Source organism: Palaemon carinicauda, chromosome 35 (assembly GCF_036898095.1).
Source record: "Palaemon carinicauda isolate YSFRI2023 chromosome 35, ASM3689809v2, whole genome shotgun sequence".
Lineage (NCBI taxonomy): Eukaryota > Metazoa > Arthropoda > Malacostraca > Decapoda > Palaemonidae > Palaemon > Palaemon carinicauda.
In genome coordinates, this window is record NC_090759.1 from 12530949 (window position 1) to 12555446 (window position 24498).

General features: G+C 46.8%; 1 protein-coding gene across 1 annotated transcript in view; it reads left to right on the plus strand.

The window, feature by feature from the left end:
• The window catches only part of LOC137627623 (acyl-coenzyme A synthetase ACSM3, mitochondrial-like), a 247538-nt gene that overhangs the window by 143270 nt on the left and 79770 nt on the right, over positions 1-24498 (plus strand). Inside the window, exons 5-6 of the mRNA XM_068358720.1 lie at positions 1582-1756; positions 2341-2523. Of these exons, the coding sequence (XP_068214821.1) occupies positions 1582-1756; positions 2341-2523 (358 nt within the window). The remainder of the gene's footprint in view (positions 1-1581; positions 1757-2340; positions 2524-24498) is intronic.

Sequence of the window (24498 nt, forward strand, 5' to 3'; positions counted from 1 at the left end):
ATTTAATAGGAGCATAGCAGTCAAAAAATATCTTGAGATTATTTAATTGTTCCCATTCCTAACTGGCATCTCTTGAAGTTCCACAAGTAGGCCTTAGAAAAATTTTAATTGATCATCACCCGAAGTTTTTTTTTTGGCCAGTTTTGTAGTGAAACATGATGTACATCATACATCGCAAGTTCATCTGTTATGCATCTTAAGGGAAATGTCAGGAATGTTTGTTTGTGTGTGACATTGTAAGTTAGGTCAACAGTCACCTTTTCTCCATTTGGCTGAAATGGAGTTTCCATGCAGAAAGAATGAAATGAGTATTTATTTTGAAGAAAGCTGATGGTCACCCCAATTGAGACTTTCATAAGTTGTTATGGAGCATATCTTGAATACCAATGCAGAAAAAGAATGGTTTCGGATGATGCAGCTCTTAATGCTGATTCTCAAAACAAAGTCCTGTTTGTGAAGACTTTTACTGATGTAATCTCATTGCTGTATAACTACCATTCCTTTTCAAGAATCAGGCAAAGCACATGTATATAGAAATGCATAAATGGTTCTTGAAGAAATAGCTATAACTGACACCAATCTATGAGCAGAAAAAATAAGAGCAATAAGAAACATATCAACAGGACAACACGTAGTGAAATATGTTAAAGATAATCTGACCCATCTCAAGCAACTGTACCTTTGATTAATGTCTGATGTACCTATTGTTGGAAACCAGGAAATTGTTGTTGGAAAACTCAAAAGCAGTTTTCCTGGTTTTTAGCTAGTATATCTTTTTCAATAAAATCTATTAATGAATATTTCAATCTATAATTGACATCATAATCTTAAGTGCCAATAACCAATGTGATAATCATATGTATAAATGCCATACACTATAATAGCATACAGTAATTGCATAGCAGTTAGATATTTAACCCTTTCAGCAACACAACGACATACAGTAGTTTACATAAGGTAAAGACTACAATCCTTACTTCAGCCCAAAATGCTCTAATGTACATCCAGTAAATACCAGTTTTTCTCGTGTTATTTATGTATATGATAATTTTACAAAATATGTAACATATGCAGTATATCAGTTTATAGAAAATTTAATCAGCTATACAATGAATATTGTCAAGTCTTTTCTTGTATAGTTTTGTTGCTAAGATGACTTAAGTAAAATGTCCAAAAATGGGTCCTTGGGCTTGAGGGTCAAATAGTTTAGTGGGGGGGAGGGGTGATTAAAGGATTAAATGCTAATTCTATCTCTTTATTTCATGGTATCTTTCTGTTATTTCACTTATGATAAACATTGTTGCAGTATAAGTTGTATTCATCATTACTTACTGGGTGAAAAGCATTATCAAATATAATTTTGTTGTGTACACTAGCTCCTCATGAATAATGATGAATTATTTTCTGGTACAGTACAGTACTTGGTATTCAAATTATTTTTACATTTAAGTTGCCTTCGCATCATTCAAAAATTTTACCCTATGTCCTTGTGTTTTAGTGTTTTGGCTAGAATTGTTTTCTAAGCATTTAATATTATTATTTGAAATTTCTCATGTCTAAAGAACTCTTTATGTACCTCAGGTATGATAATATCCCCAGCAACAACTCTCCTGACTGCTAATGATGTAGCTCATCGAATATCTGAGTGCGGGGCTGACTGTGTGATATGCGATTTTGCTACTGCTAAGAGATTAAATGATGTCACAAAAGAAATACCGCTTCGTATTGTTGTATCAAATAGTGCAGATCAAAGCTTGTAAGTTTTAAGTCCCGTTTTAATATTTACTGCTTATTTTAATACAACACAGCCGTGATTTTAGATTTCAGTATAGGCTACAAAGGCTTTAGCAGAAGGTATGCTAGATTTATCTAATGCTTGCTAGTTTGGTTGAAGTTCTTGTTATTATTGGAAAGAAATAGTCAAAGGCTTCTGGAATTACATCTCAGAAGAATATGTAGATACTATCTACAAAAATTGTAAACATGTCTGTAGCATCAGGTCCTTGGCAAGGCAAGGGAGGGAATTGCTATTTATATGCTTTATCAATAAGCATTTCTAAACTTGTGTCCTATTATCTCTTTAGATTTTGATAGAACCATCTACAATAAATTGCACGTTTTTAGATGTATATTGAGTGCCTCTTCATTATTTTGATTCATCCTCTATAGGTTATCAAATAACTGATATAGATCTCTTGCATTGTCTATTGAGAAGTGGCTTTCAGGCATGTTTTACAATCTAATTCGTTTTCCACAAGGTGCTTACCAACCAAAAGATTCATCAGGATCCAAATTTGTACAATATTCTCCTAATAAATATAATCCTTTTTTTCATTCTAGGTCAGGTTGGACTAAGTATGATGACCTTATTAAGCAGGGTAAAAGCAAAGATGTAAAACCATGCCATAAAACAAAAAGTACAGATGTGGCTCAGATCTTTTTCACATCGGGGACAACTGGCAAACCCAAAATGGTTCCACATACTCAAGGAAGCTATGGCATTGGCCATATGGCTACTGCAAAGTAAGAAGTTCTTTAGTGTTTCTTATTACAGCTGCCTTTAGATTATTCCCGATAAATGAAGTTAAATTCTCTTATGAATAATTTACGGAAGTAGAATATTACAGCATTTATATAAGGAATAATGCTTGATGCTAGGAAAGTAATTCCCTTATAATTTTTCATCGACTGTTAAGTGTTTATTTATTGAAAAATCATCTCTGATGCTTTACCCGTCTCACTAGGCAAGGTGTCTTATTTCCTGTAAGACTTTAGTAAACCAGTCATCAATATATGTAAAAGAGGCACAACTAGCAAAGACAAACCCTAATAGAATTTTGGAGAAATGGCCTTACATATCTATAAAAATAAACCTATCTTTTTTTATGTATTTTATTAGGTCTTTGGGGTCAAGACAGTAAAACATAATCAAACTTATGTAGAACTTACTAGTTGTCTGTTGAATTGAAGAATGACTTATGTGTGAGAGGATCCTTTTCCCCTTCTTACCAATAGTTTTCTGCCACTGCATAGCCTCTTATTCATCAGCTTTTTCATTTTAATTCCTGTTCTCATTACCCTTTATTTTTCCATTTATTCCCCTTTCAACTAAGTTTTGGTTTACTTGCATAATGCTGGTCACTTTATATGTAATGTTATCTTTTGTAATACAGTATTTTAATGTCGTTTCTTAAATTTTCCCCTCTTCATTCTTATGCATTCTTTTGTGGGCGGCCAGCAGTATACTCTGTGGGGGTATCACTTTTCCCGTACGCGGGTTAGGTTGCACTTCCGAATGGTTTTCTTCATTAAGTAAAATCATAACTGTTATAATTTAACATCAAGCTTTGTCTCTCTGGGGTCCCCCTCCTCCTCATCAGAGGGTTGTAGTTCTCTCGAGTAGTTATTTTTCCCAGCTGAATTCATTTTCTGGGTCGACCTGTGACGCCCGGTGAAAAGGGTCCTTCCTTACACTTTTCTGATATAAATACTTCCAAATATACCAGAGAAAGATTAAAGTATGGAATGCAGAGGTTAGTACCCTCGCGCGAACACCCAGTGGGCGTCGTTTATAAAGCAGGGGCGTGTGAAAACCACTATTCACAGGCTGTCTTCCATTTAGATAATTCCTTCATCAAAGAGAAGGGCCGTTACAGAGGCCCTATCTACTTTACCTGAACTACTCCACCGACGCCCGATGCTAGCGCCACCTGGACTACATCCTTCTGTTGGACTTCATAAGCGCCGTTTTGTTTTTTGTGTGCCGCTTGGTTTTTTAGCTTTTTTCGTGTAATTTCATCATGACCGAGGCTCTTCTTACTCCTGCACCAATGTTAAGTACCCTAGATTGTTTTGACAGGTTTGTTAGCACCGGGCTAGTGTTATTTTTATTTATTTGAGTGTTTTTTAGTGCGTACAGTTTTGGCCTTCCAGGATGATGGCGGCCATTGTTCTTGTACGGTTTGGTGTTTAACTTGTTTTGCCCGTTGGTACTTTTGTCATCTTAGGTTCATTATCCTTTTATTTTCAGGCCTTATGCCATTTATATTATTATATTTTGAACCGTTTATATTTCCAGTCTTGGTACTTTTTAGCGCTTACGAGTCCATATTTTGGCGAACCAAGAATAGCGTTCGAGGCTTTGTTATAGTTGAGTTGTTCCAATTGGCGGTATCATAATTTCGTCAAATTTCACTCTTTTTTCGTTCTCGTTTCGCTATTCTTCGTTCGTCTCTTTTTATTGTTTTTGTTGGTCATGGACCTTTATTTGTAATGTGATTTAAGGTTCGTTTTATTGTTTTGGTATAGTAACCACGAGAGAGAGAGGGGGAGTTCCCGTTTTCTGTGCATACGATCACGTGTCTTCCTCTCTCTCTCTCTCTCTCTTTTCTGTTAGTTTTACCTAGTACGAGAGATGGAGGGCCCGTTTTCTGTTTATACAACCACGGGTTCTCTCTCTATCTCTCTTCCCCTTGCGGGAATTACGATTTGTTTTTATTAACATGTTTATCTTGTGGTTACTTTTAGAGTATTTTGGGGCTAGTGTTTTTATAGGTCCTGTCGTGTGTGAGTTATTTGGATGGCCCTGAGTCGTCATTTGTTACCCTAGTTCCATCCTCTCCCCGCTACGGCCTTGGGAGTTGGTCTGAACCTCTATACAACTCCGCCATACCATGTGATGGGAACACGTTCCCTCCGCTTGCTACTGACTCTGGCTTCGGCCCTCCCCACACGACTTATTCTCCCCCCTCCTCCGGGAGGTCTCCTTCAGAGTTCTTACGTAGATCATTCTACTTGTTTATATAATGTAATGGGGGTATTTATTTGTCAAGGACCTACCATCGGATCTCCGGCATCCCGGAGACCTTCCAATCACTAGTTACTGTTTGTGTGTAATTACTACGAGCTCCGGCTCACATTCTATAGTTTACTCCGCCGCACTACGGAGTGGTTCACTCGTTTATTTATTGTAGTATTACACAGAACTTCGGCCCCCTTTCAGACGAACCGTAGATTTTATTTTACTCACAGACTCTTTATAACCTGTGTTGTTATCTCAGAGTTCCCGAGAACATACGGACTTATGTCTTCTTTTTATTACAGAAAGTTCGCTGTGCTGCCAAGGGTTGCTCCGCCTGCTTTAGTGATCCGGTAGGCCACGATGTCTGCCGGTCTCACGCGCATTGCGCCATCCCCTTCGTCCGTGAGCCGGGCCAATCCCCTTACATGGTGTGGTTCCTGGAGGCATGCACGCTGTGTTATGACCTTACGTTAATCCTGTGGAATGACGATGTGAGTATTTTCTATATTAATTGATATGTTGATAACATATTTTATGTTGAATTACTTGAATTCTTTCTGTATTACTGATATATGGTACTATCGGGGATTCTCTCCGTCAGTCTCTATAATATTCTCATCACTTCCAGGTCGACGAGGATGTCCTCCGGACCGCCAGAATGAGCCTCCGGTCCTGGGTCTCAGACTTTGGCCGTAATGCTCCCTCTGGATCCCCCTACCTCCTTGACGATGACATGGCCTCACGTCTCTTTCCGGGCTCCTCCTCTGCGGCGGTTCCCTCCATCTTAGCGGAATCTATTATGGAATCCATTAGAGCGACTATCCCCCAGGACGAGAATCAACTCTCAGGAGACGTCGCCGATCTGAATATTAACGTTGAGCCCATGGATGAGCAGGTAAGTGGTGCGGAGTTGGCAGACCCTTTTCTCTCACCCTCTGTATCTCCTGCTTCTTTCCACGGCTTTGATAAGCCTCAGGCTTCTACTTTGGATCCCTCTCTATCTGTACGACCCAAGGTGAAGCCCCTACGCAATTACAAACCTAAGTCTAGTACTTCAGCTTCGCCAGTCGCTATATCTCCGGTCCCAGGACCCTCCACTACTCCCGACATTCCAATGGGATCCAGGCTTCAACCTTCCAAGAAAAGAAAGTCCGCTAAGGCTAAGGCTTTGTCAGAGATCAGTCCCTCGGTACCCGCCGTGGACAGAGATGATGGAAGGTTTAGTGAGGACTCAGATGCAGCAATCGGGGGCAAAAACGGAGTTGAAGGATATGGTAGCCAATATACTCCGCACGGGGAACCAGGCGGCGCCCCCGGTAGCCCCGGATCCTTCTAAGTTGCCTCCTTTCGAGAAGAACAACCCATGGAGGTTCGCTCTCCATGCGCCCTACATAGATGGTACTTTAACCCTAGAGGGATTCGGGACCCGCCCTCTAGATGATCTTGAATTTTTCCCTCCGGGGCTTCAGTTCCCCTTCAATGGCTTCGCCCGGCTGAAGGAGCATGCTCTTGTTAGGATGGATAAAGTCCCTAAAGAGACTGTCATCTTCCCTAAGGAGCAGGCCCAAGCTGTATGGGCTAGGATTCTTGCTGACTGGGGTTGCGTCAACTCCAAACGGACCCAACCTAAAGGACCCTATACAATCTTTACCACGCCCCAATCCGTTCCGATTCCTCTTACGGATAAAGTGGCCGAGTTGACCATCCAATCGGCCAAGGAGGGCTCCCCTGTTCCTGTCCTCGAGACGGACTCCACCTCGCTGCTTCTTCCGGGCTCTTCCGCCCTTTGGAAGGATGCCTCGGATACTTTTTCGGTGAATAAGCTCGACCCGGACTGCGCCTCAGCTCTCTTCTCTGAGAAGCTTCCCAAACTACTGGATCACCTTCTCAAGTCAGAGCTCGACGCTCGGAACAGACTCACTAGATTGGTTCACACTATGGTCTCGGCAGAAATGTTAGCCTCCCTATACCCGGATGAGTCTCTATTCCGAGTGTTTGCTAAGAACAACCTCCAAACGTTCCAGTTCGACCTGCACGACTTCTGGACATCCAGGATAAACTGCAGGAAGTATGTGCTGGCGGAAGCTTCCATTAGGCATGAACCGAATAAGCTCATAGCTTCCTCCTGTTGGGGCAAGAACCTGTTTCCACAGGAGGAAGTGGACAAGGTCTTGCAAGACGCTGCTAGAGCTAACCAGAGCTTGCAAGTGAGATGGGGCCTCTCGACTAAGAGGAGGGTAGACTCAGGGAAGCAGTCTTTCTTCAAAAAGAGACAACGCTTCACCCCATACAAGACCAGTCGTGGTCAGTTCCATCAAGGCCCTCACTCGTCAACTCCTTCTACTTCTAAGACGGCTTCTCCGCATTCTGCTCCTCCACCACAGGTGGTCTACCTTCCTGCTCCCCAAGGTAACCACCCTACCCCCATGGCTTCTTGGATGCCCTCCCCAGCCTACAATCCAGCTTACGAATCCTCTAATACCTTTCGAGGATACCTTAGAGGCGGCAACAGGGATAGAGGTCAGTTTCGCCACCGCGGCGGACCAAGAACCAGGGGTCCTCGTGGAGGGCAGGGGTCTAAATTCACCCCCTCTCAATGAAAGGAATCAGGTAGGAGGGAGACTATACCACTTCCGGGACCATTGGACCTTCAGTCCTTGGGCCCACAGCATAGTGTCAAAGAGCCTAGGCTGGAAATGGTCACAAGGTTCTCCACCTCCAGCAGTGACCTTCTTTCAGAAACCGACTCCGATCTTGGAAGAATACACCAAAGAATTACTCAAAAAGGAGGCCATGAAGAGGGTACGGTCACTGAAATTCCAGGGGTGGCTGTTCACAGTCCCCAAGAAGAATTCGACGGTGTTAAGAGTAGTCCTGGAGTTGTCGAAACTGAATTCTTGCATTCTATGCGACAAGCTCTGTATGTTGACTGTCTCGCAGGTACGGACCTTACTTCCCCGTGGGGCCGACACCACCTCTATCGATCTTACAGACTCCTATTATCACGTACCTGTAGCTCGAAACTTCTCCCCCTACCTCGGATTCCGCTGAGGCAGGAAGGCCTTCGCATTCAGAGTCATGCCCTTCGGTCTCAGCATAACCCCCAGGATATTTACAAAACTGGGAGAGAGAGTGCTCAAACAACTCAGGAACCAAGGGATCAAAGTAGTTGCCTATCTGGACGATTGGCTAATCTGGGCGCAGTCCATCTCGGAATGCAACAAAGCTACAGCAAAAGTGATCCAAGTCCTCAGCAAGCTAGGCTTCAAGGTCAATTTGCAAAAATCTCGCCTGCAACCGGCAAGCCGTTTCGAATGGTTAGGCATCCAATGGGACCTCAAAAGTCACAAGCTCTCTCTTCCTTCCAAGAAGGTCAGGGAGATAGCTGCAAAGACAAAAAACTTTCTCAAGCACAAACAGGTGTCCAGAAGAGCCTTAGAAAGAATCCTCGGCTTACTTCAGTTTGCGTCAGTGACAGACCTCTTTCTGAAAGCCAAACTCAAGGACATCAACCGGGGTTGGAGAAAGAGGGCTACTATACATTTACGAGACAAAATCTCGGCGGTCCCCTCAATCCTGAAAGAGAGACTTCGGCCATGGTCCAAACCAGAGAACCTTTCCAAATCGGTTCCTCTGCAATTCCCTCCCCCTCAGGTGACGATCCATACAGACGCGTCTCTGAGTGGATGGGGGGGATATTACAACCAACAGATGTTCCAGGGCTCCTGGTACCCCGCCATGAGACACTTCCACATCAATGTGCTAGAAGCTATGGCAGTGTTCTTAACCCTGAAGCGGCTATCCCCTCCACGGTCCACCCACATCAGGATAGTCTCAGACAGCACAGCAGTAGTGCACTGCATAAACAGAAGTGGATCAAAATCTCCCAATCTCAACCAAATCCTGGTCACGATTTTCGCCTTGGCAGCAGAAAAGAACTGGTTCCTGTCGGCGACTCACCTTGCAGGGGTCCAGAACGTGATAGCGGACTCGCTATCCAGGACGAACCCACTGGAGTCAGAGTGGTCTCTGGACGTGAATTCTTTCCGGTGGATTTCCAGGCTGGCTCCCGGCCTCCAGGTGGATCTATTCACGACACAACTGAACCACAAACTTCCTTGTTATGTGACCCCAAACCTGGACCCTCAGGCATACGCCATGGATGCGTTAACCCCGGATTGGAACCATTGGAAGAAGATTTACCTATTTCCTCCGGTGAATCTTCTGATGAAAGTCCTACACAAACTATGCTCCTTCCGGGGAGCAGTAGCTTTAGTGGCACCGCACTGGCCAAAGAGCAGTTGGTTTCCTCTCCTCCTCGAGTTGAAACTCCGCCCCTTCCGGATTCCATTCCCTAAGCTGACCCAATTAGTCCAAACTCAGACTGTGTCAGATTCCTCAAGGATAGTCAAAACCCTAACTTTGTGGGTTTCATGAAGTTTACAGCCCGCAGGGATGCAAACATTGACCCAGAAAATGTCCTCTTCATAGAATTAGACAAAAGGGATTCCACAATTAGACAATACGATTCGGCCGTGAAGAAATTAGCAGGTTTCCTAAAGAATTCAGATCATTCTCGCATGACCTCCAATTTGGCCATCTCATTCTTTAAGTCCCTGTTTGATAAGGGACTGGCAACTAGCACTATAACCACGGTTAAGTCGGCTCTAAAGAAGATCTTCCTCGTGGGTTTCAATATTGATCTGTCGGATTCCTATTTTTCATCTATTCCGAAGGCATGCGCTAGGCTCAGACCTTCGGTACGACCGCAAAAGGTCTCTTGGTCTTTGAACGACGTACTAAAGCTAGCTTCAGACACGGATAACGAATCCTGCCCCTACATCACTCTTCTTAGGAAGACCTTATTTTTAACGGCTTTGGCTTCCGGGGCTAGAATCTCAGAATTAGCAGCTCTCTCACGTAATTCCGAAAATATGGATTTCCTCCCGTCAGGTGAAGTTCTACTTTCTCCAGACAGAGCTTTCCTAGCTAAAAACGAGGACCCACAGAATAGGTGGTCCCTTGGAAGATTATCCCTCTTCCCCAGGATACTTCTCTGTGTCCCATCACTACATTCAAGGCATTCTTAGCTAGAACCGCCGACCGCTCGTCTGGACCCTTGTTTCTCAGAGAACAGGGAGGTACTATTTCTATTCAAGGCATCAGACAACAAATCCTTTACTTTATTAAGGAAGCTAACCCGGAGTCGTTTCCTCATGCTCAGGATATCCGTTCGGTGGCAACCTCCATCAATTATTTTCAGAATATGGATTTTGATGACCTGAAGAAGTATACGGGTTGGAAATCTATGGTTTTCAAACGACACTATTTAAAGAACCTACAGGCCCTCAAATTTCCCACAGTTGCAGTTGGGAGTCTTATCTCCCCCCCCCCCAATAATCTCTCCATTCTTCCTTTTCATCCTTCTCCCTCCTGCCTGCCACTCCTGCCACTTCGCCGCTCTCCTGGGTGGGTCGTTTAGCCCTAGAATTATGTTACCATTTCTTTATTACCCTGGTTATTACCTGTTAGTATGATTAATCTCACCTTATTTTATTTCATGTTACTGTTCTTTAGCCATGTAAGGTTTGATTTTGTGTTGTGATTGATTCTCGGGATGGTTCCTTGCATCTCATTTATTGTTACTCCATCTTTGGGATTCCTGTTTGGGCTAATGTGTTTTATTTTTAGTTTGCCTACCTTAATATCGTATTTTGTTCTTGGTACATGGTGTTTGACTTTATCCCTTTTATTTGATACTGTTTTTGGGCTTGGAAGGCATTCTCTGGTACTTTTTCACCGGGCGTCACAGGTCGACCCTGAAAAGGGATTTTGACAAAGGAAAAATCTATTTCTGGGGAGATACCTGTGACGCCAGGTGAAACCCTTCCCTTACGTTGACCCACCCTTTCTCCTTTCCAAGCCATAGTTCTTGCAGAAGGATGTAGTCCAGGTGGCGCTAGCATCGGGCGTCGGTGGAGTAGTTCAGGTAAAGTAGATAGGGCCTCTGTAACGGCCCTTCCCTTTGATGAAGTAATTATCTAAATGGAAGACAGCCTGTGAATAGTGGTTTTCACACGCCCCTGCTTTATAAACGACGCCCACTGGGTGTTCGTGCGAGGGTAGTAACCTCTGCATTCCGTACTTTAATCTTTCTCTGGTATATTTGGAAATATTTATATCAGAAAAGTGTAAGAAAGGACCCTTTTCACCGGGCGTCACAGGTATCTCCCCAGAAATAGATTTTTCCTTTGTCAAAATCCCTTAATTGTAATTCTTGTTTTATCACAGTTTTTACTCTGCCGCTCTCCTTCCCCTGTCAATGTCAGCCAGGGAATGGAGTGCGTACTGTAGTCCTTAATTTGTGCCTGTTCTCTTGGTGGATACCTTTCCTGTCCGCGGACTAGGTGCTCCTCCCGAGGGAGTTTTTTGTCACATAACTTGTTTTATTTTTCCTCAGTTAGCGATGCTGTTCTTCTTCGTTCGCTATGATAGCCGACATAGAAAAGCAGTGCCTTTCGTTCCGGGGGGAAACTGCGGTCACTGTGCCATCACTTTCCTTTTCTCCTGCGCCTGCGGCAGCTCCTGATCATCACGCTAACCTCGAGGAACTTGCTCCGGCTACGTTTTCTCAGGTAACGCTCGATGCAGACCTTCAACTTGAACAAGGCTTGTTGATGAGAAGCAAAGAGCACTGCTTGGAGGTCCACCTCCAGTGGTTGGATTTCTTTCCGTCCTGAGGGAGAGTTTTCCTCCCCAGATGTTGGGCTGTATCTCCCTTCTGAGGGAAAACTTCCCTTCATCATCTCTTGTCTCTCCTGCGAGGGCTTCCCTTTCCATTGAAGGGGCTCTCATAGAGACTCCTCTTTGGAGAACTGCTGACGGTCAGTTTGCTGATCCATCAGTTGCTGTTCGACTTCGGGTTGGTGGCAGAAGTCCTCCTCTTTGCCTTCAGGGTGCTCCTGCTCCGTCGGGGAAGAGACGCCTCTTCACATCCTCTCCCTCCGCAGTCTTCCTCTTTGAAGGAACATGCCCTGCCTGATTCTTTTGGTCCCCGACCTTAGCTTCCGTCAACGGCCTTTCCTCAACGAACTTTGGTTCATTTTTCGCCTGCAAGGGATCATTCTCGATCTCCTGAGTATGTGTCGCCTCACAAGGGTCACATTTCTCCGCCTGAGCTCCCAGCTACAGTTCATTGGCAGCGTTCACCATCTCGTCAGGCTTCTGCTCAATGTTCTGCTCATCAGGTTCCCCATCGACCTTCTACGCGAGAATTGCCCACCGTTCTGTCAGCTCGTAGATCACCTAGCCATCGCGTACAGCTGATGACTCATTTAACCACTATTTCTCTTGCTACACAAGAATAGCTTGCAGTTCGACAGTTACCTGCTCTTCCATCTACCTCTCGAGAATCACCTGCTACGTGTGAACCGCTTGCAGCTCGACAATCGCGTGCTGTTCCAGCTGTTCGGAATCGTGTACTCGCCAGCGTCAGGAACTTCGATCTCCTACCCGACAGCGTTCTCACGCGTCTCGTAACCAAAACACATCAATCACCATCAGAGCGTAAAACGCCCAATGGTGAGTGAATCGCCTCAGCATGAATCGTTGGCCCATCTCCTCGTCCAGTGATTCGTAGCTCATCGTTGCTTAAACTCACATCACTCAACATGCCAGCGTTTGGCTGTTGCTCAGAGCATTTCAGTCTAATGCGTCTCTCCTTCGGAATGCAATCGCCGGTAATTGTTTACAACATCACACGCTCCATTTACTCCAAAATAATGCAATACTGCAGTTCTCATCTTCTTGCACAGTAATTAGGTGGTTATTTAAATTCTGGGAAAGCAATAATTAGCAAGATATGTTGAGGAAGGGGGAAGTGGTTATAAAAAGAAAATAGCTGGGTTTCCTCACTAAACGACTTGGAACTGACATGTCAACATAGTCAACCAAACAGAATTCGTGATGCCAGCATACATAAACAGAAGTTCGTGATGCCAGCGTACATTTGATATACAGTACTTTATATTCAAAATATACTTAATAAAAAATTGAGTGATTACTCAAAATTGTCGCTATTTGTAAATTGCATATTTTATGGACACTTTTGAGTAATTAATCCATTTTTAATTAAGTATATTTTGAATATACAGTATATCAAATGTATGCTGGCATCACGAACTTCTGTTTATGTACGCTGGCATCACGAAATCTGTTTGGTTGACTATGTAGACATGTCAGTTCCAAGTCGTTTAGTAAGGAAATCCAGCTATTTTCTTTTTATAACCCCTTCCCCATTCCTCAACATATCTTGCTAATTATTATTGCTTTCCATGAATTTAGATAACCACCTAATTACTGTGCAAGAAGATGAGAACTGCAGGATTGCATTATTTTGGAGTAAATGGAGAGCTTGGTGTTGTAAACAATTACCCAATCGCCCTCCAGTTCGTGAATCACTCAGCCTTCACAATGCTCACCTTCTCGACAATCTCACCATCATCTGGCTGAGGGTGAATCACCGACCCTTCTATCAGCTCTTGAATCGCCTGACCATCGTCAACGATCGACAACTCGTGTACCACCTAAACCTTCGGTTACACGTGAATCGCTTACACATTCGACTTCTCGTCAAGCTTCTGCTACACGAGAATCGCCTGCTCTTCCACCACCTTGTAAATTGCGTGCTCTTCCACCACCGTGTAAATTGCGTGCTCTTCCACCACCTCTGAAATCGCCTGCTAATCTACCACCTCAGAAATCGCCTGCTCGTCAGCGATCGCCTGCTCTTTATCGATCGCCTGTTCTTTATCGATCGCCTGCTCTTTAGCGATTGCCTGCTCGTCGGTGTTCGCCTGCTTGTCAGCGTTCGCCTGCTCATCAGCGTTCGCCTGCTCATCAGTGTTCGCCTGCTGGTCAGCGATCGTCTTACCAACAGCATTCACCTTAGCAACCACACGCATCGCTATGGCCTTCACTGTCTCGGGAATCGCTCATCTGTCACTTAACGAACCAGTGTTCGGCTGTAACTCAGAGCGTTCCCAAACCATCGTGTCGCTTCCCTTGGGAACACATTCGCCCATCTGTTCTTGATTCACTTCAACGTGAATCTTCTCTCATCGGTCAGCCTTCGTGCTCGGCTACGCAGAAGTCGCCTACTTGAGGATCGGCGACACACGGAGTCATCGGTCTTCACGTTGGCAATCACTATCGCATCTTGAACAGGAGGTTTCCCGACGCTCTCCAACGCGTCAGTACCCGTCACATCCTCATGCAAAGAGGATCACTAACTGTAGCCACCAAAGGCAGTGATTGTGGCCACTAGGAAGGTAAGATGGTTAACGATCATTAACTGTCGTACCAAGAAGACTTTGGAGACCTTCCTTCTCTCTGGGACCCGCACCATTAGCTTTCTAGCTCACCAGGTAGTGACCCTTTGGGCTAACACCAGTCTGAAACAATCAATGATTCATGAATCGCCTCCTCGAGAGTTGTCGATTCACCATCCTACCTAACGCTCGGCGGTAGCGATCAACCCCGCATTTTTCTCGGTATCGCTCGTCAACTCTTATTAGCTTCAGCGTCGGACGTCGACCCTTTGTACGTTGTTGACATTTCGGAGAGCTCGTCTGCTGCCCTGCCAGCTGCTCCAGCGACTGCGTCTTCTTCAGCATCTTCCACTGCCAAGGTCTGTGCTCCTTCCCCTGACGAACATCCTTCCGGGGAAGAGCAAAGTCCAAGGCATGTCTCTCTGACGAGTGTTTCCCTTTCCAGTAAAGGATCTTATATAGAGTCTCCCCTTCGGAAGCTTGCTGTTGATCAGCCAGCCAATCCCACGCTCATACATCGTCGGTCGGAGGCAAGAGTCCTTTCACCTCTTCATCTCTTCAGTCTTCTTCTTCGACAGAAATTGTCCATCCTCTCTTCTCTGGTTACCGACCTTCGCCTCCGTCTCCGATCTCATCTCAACATTCTCCGTCACACCAGGGATGTTGTGGCTGAGAGATTTCACCAATAGGTCCCTAACGCAGAGATCACTTGGCTCCGAAACTCCTCCATGGAGGGGTTCTTCCTCTTCGAGCCAAGGGATGTTGAGCAAGCTGCAGAGAGGTGGAGGAAGTCCAACACGGATTCCCTCCTTCTTAGGGCCCTAACAGCCTGGCCCTACAAACCTCCGGCCTCTCCAAAGACCAGCCTTACGAAACCATCAACTATTAGATTGGTAGCAGTTTCAAAAATGAAGGTGTCTTAGAAGCCCTTTCCTGTCAAGGATGGGAAAAGCAATAAGTCCAGTCGTGGAGAAAAACATCAGAGAGGTAGCGGTAAAAACCGCAAACGCTAGGAGAGGTCATCTCCCTGCTTTTTCACCAGTAGAGGGATGCCTACAAAGCTGCTGAACCAGGTGGATGCAGCTCAGGGCCGAACCTTGGACGATCTCCGTGATTCGTTCAGGGTATCGCGTCCCGTTCATTTCATCTCTCCCTCCACTGACCAAGAATCCAGTGCTTGTGAGCTCCTTTGCGATGGGATCAGCAAAGAGGCAGGCCCTTCGGGCTGAAGTCCAGACCATGTTGGAGAAGGGCTCTCTCAAGGAGGTCCTCGACTGTTCCCCAGACTTCTTCAGTCAACTTTTTCTTGTGAAAAAGTCATCAGGAGGCTGGAGACCAGTCACTGATCTCTTAGCTCTGAACAAGTTTGTCGAACAGACTCCGTTCAGTATGAAGACAGCAGACACGGTCAGTCTCGCGATAAGACCACTGGGCTTCATGTGTACATTGGATCTAAAAGATGCATACTTCCAGATCCCAATCCATCCTTCTTCAAGGAAGTATCTGAGATTCAATATCGACAACAAGACATACCAGTTCAAGGTGCTGTGTTTTGGCCTTTCCATAGCACCTCAGGTCTTCACAAGAGTGTTTGCCCTGGTGTCATCTTAGGCTCACAGGTTCGGCATCTGTCCCCTTTGTTACCTGGACGACTAGCTAATCCTAGCAGATTCTGTGGCAACCCTTCTTCAGCACCAAGACAAACTTCTGAGACTTTGCCAAGATCTGGGGATCATGGTATTCTCGAGAAGTGTTCCCTGCTTCCCACTCAAAGACTGGTATGCAGTACCTGGGCATGGTATTAGACACCAAACAACACAAAGCCTTCCCATCAGACGACAGAATAGCATGGCTGAGGGAAATCGTAATGCCTTTCCTCAAAAGAGAAGAACTCCCAGCACAGAAGGAGCTATGTCTTCTCGGACATCTATCATCCTTTGCCTGTCTAGTTCCCTTTGATTGTCTCAGATTTAATCTCTCCAGTGGCATCTGAAGTCCAACTGAAATCAGGCCTTGGATTCCCCAGAGACACTGATTCCCATGAGATCAGAGGAAAAGATGGATCTCGAATGGTGGCTGGCAGATGAGCATCTGCTGAAGGGTGTCAATTTTCTCGTCCCTCCTGATTTGATGCTGTCTCGGATGCATCAAAATAGGGGGTTGTCCCACATGCTGCACTGCATGTCCTTAGACCTTTGGTCAGAGTCCGAATAGTACCTTCACATGAATCTACTAGAGATGAAGGCCATTTTTTCTAGCCCTACAAGAGTTCCACCAGTTCCTGACGGGTCACTCAGCGGTGGTGATGAGCGACAACACCACGGGAGTGGCTTACATCAAGGAGCAATGAAGTATTTTTTCTCAGCCCCTATCCCATCTAGCAGTAGAGATACTGAGATGGGCAGAAGTCCATTCTGTCTCACTATCAGCTTGCTTCATTCTAGGCAAGAGGAATGTGCTCGCTGACAACCTGAGCAGAGCATCACAGATAGTAGACTCTAAATGGTCTTTGGATCATCTTATAGCCAATAAAATCCTGACTTTGTGGGGTTCCCCGACTGTGGACCTGTTCACAACGGCCCTGAACTTCAGGCTCATTTCTACAAGGCAGTAGCTTCGCTGCTCCTTCATGTCTGGAGACTATCCAGCATCTCCTCTCTCAGAGATGTTTTTCGCAACAAGTTGCGAAGGGAATGTCTGGGTAGCTGTGAAAGTCATCAGCTTCTTTCTACCAGGCAAAGTGGAATGTCTTCTGTGGTTGGTTCCACAGAAGGGGTCTCAATCCATCCAATGCCACTATTCTAGCAATAGCAAAATTTCTCGTGTATTGAGGGAGGAAATGAATCTTTCGGTTTCAGCGGTTAAACGCTATCACTCAACCTTGAGTCTCACCTTTAAACTGAAAGGAATGGCCATTTCCTTATTTTAAGAACTTCCATCCTCATATGAAGTTATGAACTTACCTGTCCTCAGTCAGAAGTGAGACCTCCCCCATGGCACGTGGTTCGAGTTCTTTGGTCCTTGGAAGGATCCCCGTACGAACCATTACAACAAGCAACAGGTTACCTTCTAACCTGGAAGCCGGTGGTGTTCCTGCTTGCCTTGGCGTCAGCCAAACGACTTAGCGAACTTCATGGTTTTTTGTTTGACATTGCCCATTAAGAGAATGATTAGAGGTAAACTTCAGCTTCGTCCGTGACCTTCTTACCAAGACTCGAAATCCAGGGTTTCGGATCCTAGATTCGACTCCCTCCGGATGATGAGTCTCCGGTCTGTAACTGTTGACCCAATTGTCTATTACTATGCCCTGTAAGATGTTTGAGGAGTTACCTCAAGAGATCAGCAGCAGCTCAGCCCAGAGCTCCCTCACTGATTGTCAGCACGGGCAAAAACAAGAGGGGGATCACGGAAAACACAATCTCCACATGGATTCGTAGGGTCATTGACCTTGCTCTGAGCCCAGATTTTCCTCCAGCACATCGTTCCAGAGCCCACAATGTCAGGGGTGTAGCTACGTCTCTGGCCTTCAAGACGAATTACTCTGTTACGCTCATCTTGCAAGTGGGCATGTGGAAATCACAAACTACGTTCACCGCCTACTACCTGCAAGGTGTGACACACAGGAACCTCGATACATTTTCAATCGCTCCTGTTGTGGATGCACAACAGCTGATTTAGTACCTCAAGCTCCCTATTGGATAAGTAGCAGAAGGTTGAAGGCATTGGTTACCCAGTTTTTAATCTGAGTGAATGAAAGGGAAAGTCTGGCTCTTTTCCTTTCTTCATCCTCCCCTCTCTTGGGGAAATCAGCATTGTGGGTCCTCTGCACAAGCTGACATCAAACCTCTGCATGTAAAGCATTGCTCCCTTGTGTATCCTAGTATTGTCCCAGTACTGTTGCGTCCCCATACCATGGCGAGGTGGTATTGTGAATGTCTCGGTCTCCTCAGTTATTCCTTGCAAGTCTTAAAATAACCTTTACCTTGACAGTCACATTGCTAGTTTCTCATCACACACAGCTTGTGTAGGCCGCAGACCATGCTTAGGAAGGTTTAGCGAGGTGTTAGGGTCTCCTTATTGTCACACTAATCTCTGCACAATAGAGAGTACCCCAGGTAAGGCCAAAATGCCAGATATGCAGGGACACCCATCCTCCTAATGGGTGAGTCACCCCTATAAATAGCATTGGTTTGTATTCCAGTTACAGAACAAATGACAAATTCGGAGGTAATTTGTATTTCTCCGAACAATACAAGCCTTAGTTATTTATACATACTTGCCTGCCAACCCTGTCCCCTTGAAGTCCTACCTCCAAGCAAAGTGAGCTCAAGCAAGCTACCCCCCTACCCTCCACTAACTAGCGAGATGGGTACTTAACCCTCGTTAAATTTTGATGGCTTGTCATTTCAGCTTCACTGAAAGTAATACCCCTATACTGTAACTAGCTATGGCTTGTATCGTTAGGAAAAATACAAATTACCTCCGAATTTATCATTTCCCAGGACAATGATAAACTTATTTTTCTGATGTTTCTATGCCATGTGTAGTTTTATGTATGTCCCTTACTTGTGTCTTCATATATGATGTGACCAGTGCATTGTACAGTATGGGCCCCTGTTAAACAAATGTTTAAACAACCAGAGGTTTAGTTAATATTGATCTTTGCTTGACTTATGCAGTGCATTACCTTGATTAATCAGGTGTAATACTAGTTTGCTCTGATGTTTTTTGTATTCTATTTAGTCTTTAGTTGGGCATGAGTTTCATTTATGATTTTCAGATGGGCGGTGCATAGGTTATATCCTTATCAAGTTATGCAAGTTTGATCTGGAGTTTGATGTGTTGAGTATCCGTGCAGATTTATCCATGCTAATAAGGCTGATACAGAAAATGCTTTATGTAGGAATAGAATAAGGGATATCTTCAACATAGAGGCCTCTGTGTTCATGTAGCTTGTTATTCTCCTCTACAAATAATTGGCAAGCTAGGTTACTGTACTTGTTATTGCTTGAACAATAATCTTAATTTGAAGGCAATTTGACCATCCACGAGGAAAACTCCCATCTTCTGTCATGTCTGTCTATCAACAAGACACTTTCCAAGTAACTACTCATTTTATAATCAAAAGTGAAAAGTTACTCTGTTTGTATGGGAGCTCTGTAAGTAAGGTACTCGTCAATGATTGTAATTTCAATAACATATATTGTTTTTAGTTAAAATATTTTTCTTTCCATAAACTTTATTTGGTCACTTGATTTCAAACTTGTCTTGGATTTTATCTTGTAATATAGTATATCACAGATATGCTCCTAACATCCTCTACAAATCTTCGAGAAGTAAGTTAAAGCAGAGGAGAAGGAGGAACTTGAATTTTGCATTCTAAGGGGTTGCCCAGACTAGTAACAGTGCTTTAGCTGAGAAAGAGATCACAGGAACTCTATGAAGAGATTGCTCAGCTAAGTGTTGCACCCTTAGTGTCTTTCTGAGGACACAAAGAAGAATGGCTGCATTCTTCTGGCAGCAGAAATCTCGCACTCTGACAGAGCATGATGATGTTCAGGATTACATTGGCATCACCAGGCCACTTCTTGAGGGAATAAACTACAAACTGAAATGCTATATAACAAGTGGAAGGATATGGATATGGGCAGGTTGTCGCAGGAAACTGTCACCAATTACATTTATCGTGAAAAAATTGCAAAACCTCGCTTATTCCTTAATATCCCTTGCATACGACAATCTGCCAATCAATTTATTGAATATAAAATCAAAATTTGTTCCGTAATTGACATACAAACCACGCTATTTAATATGGGTTATTACTTTCGGCGTAGCTGAAATGACTAGCCATTAGAATTTTAACAAGGGTTTACTACCCCACCGCTAGTTAGCGGGGGGTAGGGAGGGTAGCTTGCTACCCACCCACCCCCCTCACACACACCTGTGCTTGAGCTCACTTTGCTCTCGGCGCGGGTGTTAGTCGGATGTGTCCGCTCTCACCCTCGCCTCTCTGACAGCCATTAATGTCTTTTTGCTTTCTTTCCTACAGGTTTGAGTGTGAAGTTGGCCTCTGCAAACACGCGCAAATGTCCTGGATTACCTAACCACCCTTGTGGTACTTTTATGTCGGCAGTCGAGATGAACCCTCACACCCTTTGTCCTTACTGTAGGGGCCAACGGTGTGATAGTAGTAATAAGTGTGGTGAGTGTAGGGAGTGGTCTACCTTCCAGTGGGAGAGGTTTTCTCGGCGACGGAAGAAGAAGTCCAGGCGGGATATTTCTCCTTCGAAGATTTCTTTGAAAGGAGAAAATCCAAAGGACTCTTCTTCCGTTGCCCAAACCTCCTCCGAAGCTCCCACTCGATCGGTTTCTTTCGAGAGACCATCGAGTGGTAGCGTAGACCACAGTTCTGTTTCCCGATCTCGGGGTTCGAGAGATGGCGTTGCCTCCCCTAGCGAGGCAGCTCCACCTCTTCCTCCGGGGGAGGATTTAAATGTTAATGTAACTGATTTATTACAGCTTTGGTCTTCCTTGGGGCTCGAGGGTTCGCCCTCCAAGGAAGCCTTGATTGACATCATCCGGTTGGGTGCCGCTGTCAAGCAATCGCCGACTTTGGCAGAGGTTGATCCTCTGTCTATTGTCGACGTTGTGGTGTCAGAGGTATCCAATGCGGTATCTCCTAATACCTCTGCAACTTCTCAACCCGCAGTAGCTGAAGGCTTAGTTTCTCCCGTTCCTGCTCAACCTACGAGGGAGAAACTAAGTCCAACAGTCTCTCCTGTCGGTGATTCTCTCCCTCGGGGGAGTTCACTCACAGAGACTCCTCTTCGGAGGACTGCTGAAGGTCAGCTTGCTGACCCAACAGCCCCCAGAGGGCATATACGTCGTAAGGCTCGCCATCCCCTTCGCCGGAGAGGCCTTCCTTCACCTTATAAGTCGGTGAGGAGGCGCCTCTTCTTTTCATCATCGTCGTTGCAGTCCGCAGCAGAGGAGCCTCGTCATCGATCTCCGACTGTTCCTGCTACGACCCTGGACCTCTCTGCGGATCGTTCGCGATCCCCTTCGGTGGAAGGTCGTCCTTACAAAGGGCACGCTGACCTTCCACCGGATAGACCTGCTGACCTGCCGTCGCCGTTCCTGGCAGCTGATGCGTTTATGCGCCAACCAAACCTGTTTTTAATAAACAGGCACCGGTCCCTTCGGGGCAAAAAGGGCGTACGCGCCAATTAGCGCACACGTTCCCTTACGCGCCATTCAAAGCATGCACGCCAACGTTCTCCTAACCTCATTGAGGTTTCGGAGATAGCGCGCCAGCGCTCACCTGCTGCTTCTGTTCCTGATATAGCGCGCCAGCGCTCACCTGCGCGCCAGCGCTCACCTGCTGATGATGTTCCTGATAAAGCACGCCAGCGCTCACCTGCGCACCAGCGCTCACCTGCGCGCCAGCGCTCACCTGCGCGCCAGTGCCCACCTGCTCACCAGTGTGCCACTGCGCGCCAGCGCTCTCCTGCACGCCAGCACTCACCAAATCGCCAGCACTCGCTTGCGCTCGCCCGGGCGCCAGCGCTCGCCCGGGCGCCAGCGCTCGCCCGGGCGCCAGCGCGCCAGCGCTCTCCGCACCAACAATCTCCTGCTCGCCAATGCGCCATCTGCTTTTGCCTGCGCACCATCCCTCGCCAGCGTGCAATCGCGCGCATTCACCTACACGCGCCCACGCCCATCTCCCACAGCAGCTACGCATCACCAGCCTGATGTGCGCCCACAAGAGGCGCGCCAACGAACGCAGGTTCCGGCTGCGTGCCCGTGCGCAAGGGATATCTCTCTTGCGCGGGCGCGCCCGACGACATCTTCTGGAGCGCACGATCTCTCGCCCACACGGACTCTTCATCCTGATCTTGCGTGCGCGAACATTCACCCTCGTGCGCGCGAGCGCACAATCAGCTTCCTACACACTCTATGATATCTCCTGCGCACGCTCCTACGCGCCATCGCTCGCCCCCACAATCGCCGGCCCTCGCAATCGCCCGCCCATGCAATCGCCCACGCGCGCGCGCATTAGTAGTCTCCCGCGCGCATGTGCGCGCCATCAGTCTTCCGCAGCAGTCTCCCGCGCGCGACCCCGGGTATTCCCCATCGCACGAGCGCCAGTGCGATCGTCAATATCCTCCCACACGCAAGGCTGCAGGACAACGCGCGGCAAGGTCGCCATCGCCGCAGTCCCCCCCCGCCCCACACGCAAGGCGGGGAAGGTTCCAGAAAGGTCCAGGGACATTTCTTCTTTGTCTTCTCTTTCTTTTCAGGCGAACCCCCCTATGGAAACTCCTCCCCGGGATCGGTCGATCCCTATCCCTCCAGAGGGAGTGTCGTACAGCGCAGCCGCCAGCCAGCAGCCTGTTCTCTCTGAATTGGGCCACAAATCCTTGGCTGCGTCTACTCCCCTGAAGAGAAAAAGAGGAGTTTTGGACGCGGTGACTTCTCCGAGGACTAAGCTGTCTCCTCGTAAGCTTTCGAGGCAGGCCCCCTCCCCCCCAGACTTTTTCTCCCTCCCCTTTGGACGAGGATTACCCATCCTCAGGGGAGTCACATGAGGTGAGACGTTCCCCCATCGCACCAATAAGGGAAACCCCACCTCGCTCTGAAAAGTCTTCTCAGGTAGGGGCGGAGAAGAGCCTACCTCCGTCGTTGTTGGAGTCCTGCATCCCTCCCAGGAGGGAGTCGAAGGACTCCAAGACAGTACCGAAGTCCTCGTCAAGACTTAGAACGGAGCCAGCCAGTCACTCGGAGAACGCCCGCGAGTCTCCCCAAGAAGAGCCTTTGGGGACAGGAGACTTCGCTGCTAGTCCATCCGGAGGAAAGCTACAGGAGTCAGAACATGCATTTTGGCAGGTTCTGACCCTTATGAGGACTCCCAATGGATTTGCTGACCCAGAGATTCCTCCTCGAGAGGGCAAAGACACGGTCTTGGACCGAGTATTTGGGACTCAAAGGCCCCCTAAGGCCAGTGCAGCTTTGCCCTGGTCTCAGGGGGTTAAGAGTACCAGGGACAAGATCGCGGTACAGCTCTCTGAGCTAGCCTCCTCCAGCCGATCCAGTGCTGGCAACAAGCTTCTCCCACCTCCTCGTGTGCAGCAGAGGAGGTACTTTGAGATCGTAGAGGAGCCTTGTTTAGCTCTTCCCCTTCACCATTCTAAGGAAAAGCTTACCAGGGGAGTCCCTCTTGAGAGACTCTCCAACCGGCAGGTCTCATTCTCGGCGACTGAGATCCTTAATCAGGAGAAGGTTGCGAAGTGTGCCATGCAGGCCACTTCGTTGCTGGATATCTGGTTAGGGACCTTAGGTATCCTGATACGTTCGGAGGATTTATCCAAAGAACGTACCAGGAAAGCTATGGAGACCTTTCTACTTGTGGGCAAACACCATCCTGAAACGTCGGGATGCAGTGTCTAAGAGGTTCCATCAGAAGGTCCCTAGCACCAAGATAAGCAGGCTCAGACATTCTTCCGTGATGGGAACGAACCTGTTTGAGCCTAAGGACGTGGAGCATGCTGCTGAGAGGTGGAGGAGTCCCACCAAGACTCCCTCCTACATAGGGCTTTGACATCCAAGCCCTATAAGCCTCCATCACCCCAGCATCCCCGTCCTACCAAGACCACGAACCCGACAACGGCAGCGAAGACAGTGGTGTCTAAGCCCTTTCCTGTCAAGGACAGGAAAGGCAAGAAGCCCTCCAGGGGAGGGAAGAATTCTAGAGGGAGCAGCCGAGGTTGTAAACGCTAGGATTGGCAGTCCCTCTGCATGTCCACCTGTGGGGGGGATGCCTTCAAAGTTGCGCAGACAGGTGGCAGCAACTCGGGGCCGATTCCTGGACGATTTCCGTAATCAGTCAGGGATATCGCGTCCTGTTCACAACATCTCTACCTCCCCTGACGACGAATCCAGTGTCATTGAGCTCCCTTGCCATGGGATCAGCAAAGGGGCAAGCCCTTCGGACAGAAGTCCAGACTATGTTGAAGAAGGGCTCTCTCCAGGAGGTCGTTGACGGGTCCCCAGGCTTCTTCAGTCAACTCTTTCTTGTAAAGAGGGCGTCTGGAGGCTGCCTACCAGTCATCGACCCCTCGGCTCTGAACAAGTTTGTCAAGCAAATTCCGTTCAGCATGGAGACCGCAGACACGGTCAGACTTGCAGTGAAACCTTAAGACTTCATGTGTACACTGGATCTGAAGGACGCATACTTCCAGATCCCAATCCCTCCGTCTTCAAGGAAGTACTTAAGATTCTGCCTAGACAACAAGGAGTACCAGTTCAAGGTGCTGTGTTTCGGTCTCTCCACAGCACCACAGGTTTTCACCAGAGTGTTCACCCTAATAT